This window comes from Balaenoptera borealis (genome assembly GCF_965194805.1).
Source record: "Balaenoptera borealis genome assembly, chromosome: 10".
Classification (NCBI taxonomy): domain Eukaryota; kingdom Metazoa; phylum Chordata; class Mammalia; order Artiodactyla; family Balaenopteridae; genus Balaenoptera; species Balaenoptera borealis.
This window is the reverse complement of record NC_138874.1, coordinates 58,765,908-58,777,049: the sequence shown is the minus strand read 5'-3', so window position 1 is coordinate 58,777,049 and position 11,142 is coordinate 58,765,908. Positions and strand designations below refer to the sequence as shown.

General features: G+C 46.0%; 2 protein-coding genes across 4 annotated transcripts; both read right to left on the bottom strand.

Annotated features, from left to right (window-relative positions):
• Positions 1 to 67: 67 nt before the first annotated feature.
• On the bottom strand, positions 68 to 3,132 carry CHCHD1 (coiled-coil-helix-coiled-coil-helix domain containing 1). 3 transcript variants are annotated; one of them, XM_082339722.1, is made up of 3 exons: positions 2,970 to 3,132; positions 2,727 to 2,845; positions 68 to 1,313 (listed from the first exon to the last, which is right to left on the bottom strand). In XM_082339722.1, the coding sequence occupies exons 1-3, from the start codon at positions 3,091 to 3,093 to the stop codon at positions 1,269 to 1,271; spliced, it is 288 nt and encodes a 95-aa protein (XP_082195848.1). In that variant the 5' UTR covers positions 3,094 to 3,132; the 3' UTR covers positions 68 to 1,268. The 3 variants fall into 3 exon arrangements, with proteins under 3 accessions (XP_082195848.1, XP_082195846.1, XP_082195847.1); XM_082339720.1 differs by lacking the exon at positions 68 to 1,313 and adding an exon at positions 1,833 to 2,131 and having other exon boundaries at positions 2,675 to 2,845; XM_082339721.1 differs by lacking the exon at positions 68 to 1,313 and adding an exon at positions 1,833 to 2,131 and having other exon boundaries at positions 2,970 to 3,129.
• Positions 3,133 to 4,426: 1,294 nt separating this feature from the next.
• On the bottom strand, positions 4,427 to 11,049 carry FUT11 (fucosyltransferase 11). The gene is made up of 3 exons (XM_082406882.1): positions 10,238 to 11,049; positions 9,232 to 9,857; positions 4,427 to 7,812 (listed from the first exon to the last, which is right to left on the bottom strand). Exons 1-3 carry the CDS (start codon positions 11,039 to 11,041, stop codon positions 7,665 to 7,667), a joined length of 1,578 nt encoding a protein of 525 aa, XP_082263008.1. The 5' UTR covers positions 11,042 to 11,049; the 3' UTR covers positions 4,427 to 7,664.
• Positions 11,050 to 11,142: the final 93 nt, after the last annotated feature.

Below are 11,142 nucleotides of genomic sequence, written 5' to 3'. Positions count from 1 at the left end.
TCCGGCCGCGCCGGCCACCACCACTTCCGCCCTCACGCGCCCAGGAATCCGAGCCGGGACGCGCGGATATAAGGAACCTGTTTAATTGCTACATTTCCTACTTTTTTTTCTCGAGCCCACCCCCAGATACCGTAAGAGGAAGCCAACCCCCAAAAGTATACGAAACGACTACAGATCCCAGCAATAACCCGGCGTTCATAATGTCCCGAAGGAATAAGCAGCCGCCACGCATGTCGGGAGTTGTAGGCTGTCAAGAGACAAACACAGGAACCGTTGGGTGGAGTTATTGTCCTAACTCCAGATAGGCCCCGGGGCCGCATCACCTTCTGGGAATTGTAGTTCAGAAACCTGCATTCCAGAAGACTTTTTAATGGGGTTTAATTGGCGAAGCAACAGGAAAAGAAGGCGTTTGATTTCAGGAGATGGTTGCACTGTTTGTCAGTGGGGCCTTTGAGTTCAGGGGTTCCTAGTCTTTTTTTGTGCCATGGGCCGTTTAACAGCCTGGTGAAACCCCTAGACCCCTTCTCAGATTGTTTATAAGTAAACAAAATAAAAGAATTACAAAGGAAACCTTTTATGTTGAAATACAATTATCAAAATATTAATAAAACAAATTTGTAACATAGTACTTCTTTATTTATACATTAAATAAGATCCAGCAGCAAGTGTAATAACTACCATAATTTTGAAGTTAGTGATGAATTTAAATATTGAGATACTGTGATTTCATATAGGTATTGCTAATAATACTGTGGTTTCCCACAGCCCTAATTGAAATGCTCAATTTAAGTTGCGGTTAAAGATAAAATTTTTTTCTCATCCATATTCACAGACCTCTTACTGGGAGTCTATTGACTGTAGGTTAAGAACTTCCAAGGCTAGTCCAAAATGCCTAAGCACTGAGATTCTTCCTAACAGCTTGCAGAACTAGGCAACTGCCCAGTGCTCCACCAATGGGGTATGTGGACTATAGAAAGAGGTAACTGTGGGGGGGGGTCAAGGAGGCATGGCCCCTTCTTTATCTTGATAATTATCCCACTGGAGCTTTAAAACCCCCAATGATCCCTTTGTACATTTAAAGGGACGTTATGTGCTGTAAAGTACATAGAAAAGGTTAACTCAGTTATGCCTGGAAGGGCAGAGTATACAGAAAATGCTATACAATTGTTCTAATATCAGGACGTCACAAAAGTAAATGCCTTCAGCAGCTAGGCAGACAACTTAATGAGAGAAGTGAACAGGTGATACACAAAGAAGATAATTGCCAATTAAGTCTCAGTCTCATCATTTGGGAGAGTCCTGTGGCCAGATCCCTGGAGAATGGAGACAAACGATAATCAGCTCTACTTGATTAATCTTTATTTCCATGTGGGAATAAGAAACTACGGTTCCCAGATCTTTTGATTTTTTTAAGAAAAGCTAAAAAGTGGGCTTTTTATGACATTTTTCCTATTTTTGAATGTGGCCAGCTAATTTAAAAACAAAATTTTAACTGTGTGGGCCAAATAAAATTCATCTGCAGTACCTTTGGGTCATCAGTTTGTGAACTTCTGATTATTCCCGCAGCACCCTACAGGGGTCATGCACAAAATAGGTAGTCGCTAAATACTTACAGATGATGGCAAAAAACTCTGCATATAGACAGACTCCAACATCCTTAATGCATCCAAAGGCAAGGGCACTAAATGGTATACAGGACTTCAAATGCAGGACAAGACAAAGGTTTTTGTCCTGCACCTGGTGCAAATTAGGGGGCAAAGACCTTCCAGAGTGTAGGGGAGGACACAGGTTCAACTATGGTGGGAGTACCTAATCCACAACAAAAGGCCAAGTTCTCTTCAGAGGATTTTATTTCAACATAAAGCATAATTTCCACCCACATAATGATTCCAAAGGGTAAAAGAAAGTGTTTTGCCTCCTACTCTTCAAAGAGAGCATGGCAGTGCAAATATCTCTAAAATGCCTCTGCATAGTTCTCAGAAGCTACAGTCCAGTCATTGAAAATGCTTCTCCATTTTCAGCTGACATGAGGTTTGTTAGGAAACCTACATAACAACTTATTCAATTTCTTGGGGGGCAAACTCCCCAACTCTCCCAGGTCCTCCTGGATTGATCTCACTTTTCGGGCTGCCTGAAAACACAGAACAAAAATTAAAATGACAGCTCCAAAGTTGGCCCTAACCTAAGCTAACAGTTCTCACAACACCCCAAATCACACTAAGGTATTAACCAGCCTGGAGATCTGTGTCATCTTCCCAGTCCCCTTTCATCAAAAGGACTTGGGACCCAAGAATGACTGTATGATCTGAAGCTACCATGCCAGCTGGCAATTAAGTCTAGGCTGGAAACCAAACAACCTGTCCTTTACTATCTTTAGTTCTACTTCAGACAATAATGTCTATTTGAACAGCAATTTAAACTTTACAAAGTGGTTTTCCCATTCATCTCTTCACTTGACACTCACAAAATTCTGTAAGGTGGATATTAATATTAACCTCATTCTGCACCAGGTAAAGCTAAAAGCAGTGAAACAAATCGCTCAAGATCACAATGCCTTCAAAACAGTAACCTTTCCCACTTTGGCGTGACTCAAGTAGCTTCCAAAAATTTCCTCGCCCTTTTAGAATGAGAGGGACTTTCTTATCTCCTAGCAAGAGGCAGTAAGAACCATTACCGTATGCCCCCCAGTTTCCTCCCAAAAGGGCACCCCAGGAGCCTCCTGTCACCTCAGCTCTCGAAGCACAATCGAAGAAGTCCTGGATCTCTTTTTTGCAAGCTTCGTCGCGGAATTCATTCTGCTTCCAGCAAGCCATCATTACTGACATCTCCGTGATACAAGTCGCCTCTGGAGGAGCAGAACGCGGGGACCCTCAGTCACAGGAGACCCTTACCTTCCGGCCCTCCCACCCAGCAGCCCTCTGCACTCCTCCGACTTCCGCTCTGGGGCCTCCACGGCTCCGACTGCTCACCGCCCTTCTCCCGGCGCCGTTCCCCGACATGGTTAGCTAGGATGAGGGGCTTATTGGGCTTCAGTATGGGCTTCCGCGGGTTTCCAAACCGTGCTAACCGACCCCGGAGACTGGGCGTCGCCATTGCTCACCGAGCTCCCGACAGGCTCTGCGGCGCCGTGCGTGACCCTGCGTGACCCCTACGAGCTCGACGAGACTCGGCGACAACCTCTTCCTCCCCCCCGGCCCCCCCCCCGCCCCCGCCCCCGTGCTCCCGCCCCAGCATGCACCTTTTTCTTTTCTTGGCGGGGTCGCCTTGATGCGGGGTTCGGATCCCGGCTGGTGCAGACGCGCGTGCAGGTTAGGAGGAGAGTCTTTGGGACTCTTTCGTGAATCTACGCTGACTCTTGTGGGCTCCGGGCTCTGAAGTCTTGGGGCAGTACTGGGCCGGGAACACCCAGGAAAGAGGCCTGATCAATGGACTCTAGTTTCTGGTGGTAAAGTCTGGATTAGAGGGTGCTTGACATAGGCAAGGGCAGAGAGGATGGGAGCGAATCAAAATATGAGAGTTTAAGATGCTACGTTGGGAATGATTTTATTTTAATAAACCTTTAAGAACTGTTGGTTTTGATTACCTTTAGAGCCACTCCGAAGCCGGAAGAAAAATAGGCTCATTTACTCTAACAGCTGCTGCTGCTTAGATATCGTTTGTTCATTTGTAGTGATCTCACTGGATTGGGTGAGGTTTAAGCACTTTCTCGCATTCATCGCTTTACTTAATTCTCTCGCCAATCCTCTGAAGATACTTAGCAGTACCATTCCTATTTATACACTTGGCCCTTCAATTATGATGCCTAGCTTTAATCAGACTTGGTTCTAAGATACTTTTTTCCCCCAACACCGCCCCCCACCCCACCCCCGCCAAGTGACTTTTAGCTGTTTACAAAACTCAGTCCAAAGATGAACCACTCATTCTCAAGGCATTTACACATGAGCTCCAAGAAATGTCTCTGGTAATGGAAGCATAACTTGGACAAGCTTGTAGTTCATAAGATGACTACTATGGAGAAGCAATATTTAGTGTGTGCTAATCACTTATCACAGATGTTTGGAATCTTCCCATTTATCTCTGCATGACTGGTTCTTTTTCTTCTATTGAGTCCCAGTTCATGTCAGAGAGGACTTCCCTGACTTCCATCCAAACCACCATCAACCTGTTTTATTTTCTTCAGAGCATCTATCATAGTCTGGATTATCTTGTTCATTTATTGTTTGTTTACAGCCTTACCCCCCAACATCCATTTAAAATGTAAGCATCATGAGACAAGGGACCTTGTCTATCTTGTTCAGTGCTGTATCCCCAAGGCCTAGAGTAGTGCCAATAAATACTTGTTAAATGAACAAATGTTTGAAATATTTTGGCAAGTCTCTAGCTTTACCATCTTTACCCCAGAAATAAAACCAAGCAGAAGACACTGTTTAAAAAGAAGCCATTTATTATACAAAATTAAACCTGTGATAATAGAAGCAGCAACTCAGGAATAATAAAGGCATGAGCCCCATGCTCCACCCCCACTGCAGCAACACAAATAAAGCTAATTCCTATCAGAACTTCTACCACCAATAACCCCAAGCCTGCTACTGTATACAGAGCAGGCTGGGCCCCAAACCAGAGAAAATTCACATTGCTTGCTTTCTCCACAGAGCAAGTGAAGCCTTTAGTTAGACAGCCATGTGGCTATTCCTGGTTCTGCTTTCCCTTGTGGAAATGTAGCACCTGGTTTTGAATACTTTTATGGTAAGAGGAATAAAGGAGAAAGTCTGGGAAGCACTGACCACAAAGCAGGCATGAGTCTCCAGCCACAATCATTCATAAAAAACTGGCCTACTTTGTACATAAAAGTGCTGAGGTAATGCCAGCGTGAACTGGTGTAATTAGACAGGAGAGGTAGGGATGATTCTACACCTTGCATAACCATCACCTACCCTTTTCATTGCACATAATGAAATTCGAGTCCTAACCTTATTTTGCACTTGGGTAATAATGTATTCTGCACTACATAAACCAGCATCTGCATTTAAATAGACTGCAAGCTTAGAAATCAGAGTCCTGAATTTGGCTTCTTTTGTAAGAGTACTTACTATATCAAATTTTAACATAAGGATTTTCGAAGGTCTGTCTTTCTCTCTTATTCTTTTCTGCAAAAGTCCAAACAGAAAACTTTCCATGCTGTTATGAAGGGCATTTTTTATTAAATAAAATGAAAAAAAGGGAGTTCCCTGGTGGTACAGTGGTTGGGACTCTGTGCTTTCACTGCCGAGGGCCCGGGTTCAGTCCCCGGTCGGGGAACTGAGGTCCCACAAGCCACGCGGCACAGCCAAAAAAAAAAAAAAGGAAAAGAAAAAAGAACCACCCTGGCAGTGAAACCCAGCCTAAATTATAGCTTTGCTTGGCCACATCTTTAGGACCCTAGTTGTTGAAGCATCTCATATATATACAATATATGAGCACCCCATATATATAAATGTTTATTGTGAGGTCTGTTACAGAATTTCCATTTTGCAGTATATTATATAGTTTCATGTCAGCCAAAAATTGTAAATTCTCTGTAAATCTTCACCCCATTCCAAGCAGGTGCCATTATTTTTTTAAATAAACACTTGATGTTAGCTTTGGAGTTCTTAAATTTAAAAACAAGCTGGTGGGCTTCTCTGGTGGCACAGTGGTTAAGAATCTGCCTGCCAATGCAGGGGACACGGGTTCGAGCCCTGGTCCCGGGAAGATCCCACATGCCGTGGAGCAGCTAAGCCCCTGCGCCACAACTACTGAGCCTGCGCTCTAGAGCCCCCGTGCCACAACTACAACTACTGAAGCTGAGCGCATGCTCCGCAACAAGAGAAGGCAGCACAATAAGAAGCCACCGCAATGAGAAGCCCACTCATCACAACGAAGAGTAGCCCCCACTCGCTGCAACTAGAGAAAGCCTGCACACAGCAACGAAGACCCAACACAGCCAAAAATAAAAAAAAATAAAATTAATTTTAAAAAAAACAAGCTGGTATACCACACACAGAACAGCTTAGCAGTCTGCTCAAAATATTAAAAACCAACAAAATCTTATAGAAGGACAAGATTCTATTATACATAGTCTGTACTGAAGTCATAAGCATCATCTTCCTCTTCAGTCTTTACAACGATATATATATATATATGTTTGTAAATTAATGTGTGTATATATACATACATACACACAAAGTTAAACCAGACATATTGATAAGCTATGGAACTTCTCTAGTGATAACTCATTAATACAATATTACAACCAGGGTAGTTCTAAGATCCAAGGTATTCTTTCTTGTTCCACTGCCCCAGAAAAAGCAAATGGTCTCCCTGTCCATTAAGCTGTATGTTTAAACCACAGCAAGAGAAGGGTCTGGCTACCTCCCTAAATCTGACTAACAACTTTTTATTTAGCCAGCCACTTGTGATGGCTTAAATGTCTTGCTTCGCTTCTCATGCCCTTGAGCTTAGGTGGGTGGGCTCCATCAAAATGTAGTCTCAGTAAGTACTATAAAGTTGTGCATTGTAACAGGAATAGAATGAATGAAGTTGGAATATTTATCCCACTTAAAGTGAAAAGTGCCACAGAATATGAGAGACTTACTAGAGCTATATTGCTGGGCTGTTTTTTTCTGCCATAATTTCATGAGTTTTGGGGGAAAATGGACTTTTGTAGCATATAAAAATAATAGAAGAGTTCATTAGGCAGACAGAAGAGATCAAGGACTTATAAAAATCTGCACTTAGATTCACATTGGCCTATTTCAACATTTCAAAATCATTATAGCTTTTTCTGCTGTCATTTCCAGCCTGAGTCTCCATCTCTAATCTAAAATAGAGCAGGACAACTCATTAAATTGGCATGACATTTATTAGCCACTGAATCTTTCTACTCATGAGTTGAGAATTTCAGATATGCCCTAGATAAGAAGCAAACCAGCAGTAAGAAAAGCTGTCAAATCTACAGGCTGTTTAATGCTGGGGAAAACGAATGTGGGAATAGTGGCAAGGCTACTCCGTCTCCAACAGAAATTGTGGAAAACCAGGAAAGAAAAAGCCATTCAAAATGAAAAGGTTGACATGAAAAGCAAAGTAAATGATATAAAAAATACAACTCCAGAGAGCCAGAATACAACCCACCAGGAGTTTTGCTTCACCACCAACGTAACAGTTTATAAAGCAAGAGATGAGGAAAAGAGATTGGGAAAGGTACTGAATAATGAGTGGTTTGAGGAATAGCACAGTAGTTTTCTAAAGACGCTAAACCTGGCCCATGTTACCTCATTCACAGCCAAGTACTAACATGTTGTCCCAATCATGACTGAGAGGATGATATGGCTAGAGAAATAAGCAGTTCTTTAAAATTTTTGTTGATCAGCACCTTTAATCAAATGGGTGTTTCAGGCTTCTGGTTCCCACTAAACCAAGAACTGGATGCCTCCATCTCTCCTTGAGGAGAGGCCCTATTACCATAGACTGAGACCCTGGCTACACATCTTTAGGATAAAATATCAGTAGATATAACTTATTCTTTGAATTCATGGTAAGACAGTGTTCATTAAGAACTTGCATAGCAGATACCCTTCATGTCCCATGGTAGAATAAGGACTTCCATCTCCTTAGCTCTATCAAGTTAAGGACTCTTGCAAGAGTAATTAGAGATTTTGGTTCCTTTTCATGAAGATCTCAGTTAGGTAATCCCAAAATTTCCTCTGCAGTGTCTCATTGTTGTGGATCATGGCAGTGAGAGCTTCCCCCTGGTCCAGGCCTTGCCAATAATCTTGCAGCCACATCTCCTTCCAGCTGAAACATCAAAATGGGAGTTGGATTATGGAACCTCAGCACAGCTATGAGTCCTACCTTTCTCTGAATGGCCAAAGAAATCTTAAGCAGATACAGTGGTTTCTGGCTAGGATGAGGGATCTGCTTTGAGGGAAGGAAATGTGAAGTAAACCCAGTACTAGTCCAAGTGACAGGCAGTAAGCCACAAACACAAATTTATCACACAACACCCCCCCCTCCCCCAATGAGTTAAATTTCCTGACTTGCCTGCTCTTCGTCCCCAAATGTGAGGGGAATTAAGAGGCAGGCAGGACAGGGGCCAAACTATGGACACAGTAATCTCCCTAAGAAAAGCAAGGGGGCATATTTAGATGGTTACCTTTTATGTTACACCCATTTCAATAACCAAAATGAAACTGCAATAGTATCCAGTATCTTGATGAGACACAACCTGAATGTTTCTCTTTTTTTAATGTGTTACACTTTTCCTCTGATAAATCATAATATTATGTTCAGCACAAACTATATACAAATTACTTGATGTAAATTACTGGATACAAATTACCTCCACTCCCAGGACCAAACTGTGCCAGCCCTCTGCTGCCATCCACTGTCCAAGGTGATCTCTGCAGGACATTCTAGCAGCCTCTCTTTCTCAAGGCTAATAATCTTTTATCACCCCTCCCCCAACAGGTGTGGTTTGCTGCAAATGGCTTCAACATTTCCCCACCCCACCTCCCATGCTGACCTTGTTTCCCAGTGTCACCACCTTCTGCCACCTACTGCAGCAGCCCCCTCACTTCCCTTCCAATCCACACTGCCCACCGTTGTTAATCATCCTTTGAAAGCATCCCTTCTACTCTGTCTAGGACAAACATATAATTTATCATCCAAATCAGGGTAATTTTAAGAGTGAAAGGAGGTGCTGTTAATAGTTACACCAGGTTAACAGGTATAAATCCTGATTGTTGCAGACAAACCTCCCTCAGAATACTCACTTCTGTATTTCTCATCCCCAGCCCCACCATGCTGAAGGTGCTCAATAAATAGCTGAGTTGATTTTCAGGACAGTCCAGCTCCAGAGCCTAGTATTCAGAATATGTACAACGTGGCCCAGCTTTGTCTCTCCCCCATTGCTTCCCTGAACAGGCCCTCTGTTCTAGTTGAAGCTTTTTTTGAACCACTACTGCAAACATCGTTTACAAAAGCTGATTTTCGTATGTTGTTGCCCTGAATGATATCTCACATCTTTTACTGAGCTTTCACAGTTTGTCTTATCCCCCACAACTAGACTCTTGATACCTTAAAGGCAGAGTGATCCCACATCATAAGTTCCTTATACAACATCCCCTCAGCACCTAGTGCTAATTTATTGCCTGCAGGAAGCAAGTCAATAAATCATTTGATTTGACAGCCACAGGGGACCCCAGCTACCCTTACCTGTCATTCTCAGGAATCTCTTCCACACTGCCAAAGCCAGGTGTGGGCACTGGGCAGTCCATGTGTGAGGGCTGGGCAATATGAGGCTCAGGGACAGGGATGTCCCCAGGAGAGGCTGCATGGGCCTTCTCGGCATCCAGCCGAGCCAGTTCGTGGTCACAGACGAAACACTCGAAGCCGTTAAGGTAGTTAGGCAGTAAAGGATCATTCACTCCCCACTCCCGCTGCTTCAGACTATCCAGAAGGAACTGGTTGGTGATGCCCCCAGGTTGCTTGTATGCCAGGTATTTCATATATTCCTCATCATTTTTGTCCAGAAAGTCAATAAACTCTGCCAGCTTCTGCGGCGACTCAAAGTCGTCAATGAGGATGATGGAGTGATTGTTGGGCACCCAGTCCCTCACAGAGGGAGAGCCGCGATACACAGGCACAGCACCGAGGTGCATGGGGCGCCACAGTTTTTCCGTCATGTAGTCGTCACAGATGGCATTTTCGAGGGCCAAATGAAACTTATAGCGGGACAAGAAGGCCAAGAGTTCTGGATCCTCAGTGGTGGCTGTGGCTGTGTCCTGTAGCCGCGGCGTGGGCAGCTCCCGATTCTTCAGGCATTTCCCATATGAGTCCACCTGAGTGGGGTACAGCACGGCCGTCAAGAGGGTATGGGTAGTGTATATATGGACATATATACACTACCAAGTGTAAAATAGCTAGTGGGAAGCAGTCGCATAGCACAGGGAGATCAGCTCGGTGCTTTGTGACCAGCTAGAAGGGTGGGATAGGGAGGGAGACGCAAGAGGGAAGAGATACGGGGATACATGTGTATAACTGATTCACTTTGTTATAAAGCAGAAACTAACACACCATTGTAAAGCAACTATACTCCAATAAAAATGTTAAAAAAAAAAAAAAAAAAGAAGAAGAAGGTATGGCACGTCGGCCTGGCCACCAGGGGTCGCGGCCTCAGCCCGGCGCGCCACCCTCCCCTTCCCGCCCCGCCCTCACCCACCGGGATGTAGCGCATGAGCTCGCGCACGTAGCGGTCTCGGTCCGCAGGCACGTCGCAGTGGGACTGCAGATAGAGCAGCGGCGCGTAGCCCCGGCGGCGCCAGTCCGCGCGTTCCGGTAGCGGAGGCGCCGCGCGGCGCAGATAGGCGGTCCCGGGCAGCCACTGCAGCGGCAGCGGGTAGTCCGAGTGACGGCTGAAGGTGGCGGTAAGATTGAAGAGGCGGATGCCCGGACTGTGGCTCAGCAAGAAGTTGTTGAGGGGCGACTCCTCGTGCAGGAGCGCCCAGCTCTGGTGCGCCAAGCGCGGCAGCGGCGCTTCGGACGCGCGGAAGTCGGTGCCGTAGAAGAGCAGCGCGCGCGTCCGCGAGTCTCCCCGCACCCGTCTGTCCCGGGACGCCACGCACGCGCCGCGCGCGCACTCGATGCGCTCCGAGTCGCCCGGGAAGTGAGGAAACAGCCCTGGGCTCCACCATAGCAGCACTGGCAGGTCCACCGCCTCCCCCCTCCCCGGCCGCGGGGTCCCCGGACCGCGCGCCACCCGCACTGCGCCCAGCGCGGAGGGAGGCCGGAAAACTGCGCCGTCCCACGGCTCCGCCCACTCCAACTCCCCGCCGGTCTCCCCCTCCGCCACGGGCCTTGAGCCGCTGGCCGCACAGACACTAAGCACTCCCAGGGCGGCAAGCACAGCCCCGGTGCGGCCGGCCCCCATGTCTACTCTGACGGCCGAAGCCCCTGAACAACAGTCCCCGCCTTGCGCTGAGTCGCGACGGGACGAGGTCCTACGCCACAGGGGCACATGGCGCATGCGCAGTTCAGTGGCCACCTCAGCCGGCCACTTCGCGGGAGCCGCTAATCCTGGCAGGAAGTACTGGAAGGAAAGTGATACGTCGCAGATAAAACTGAGGC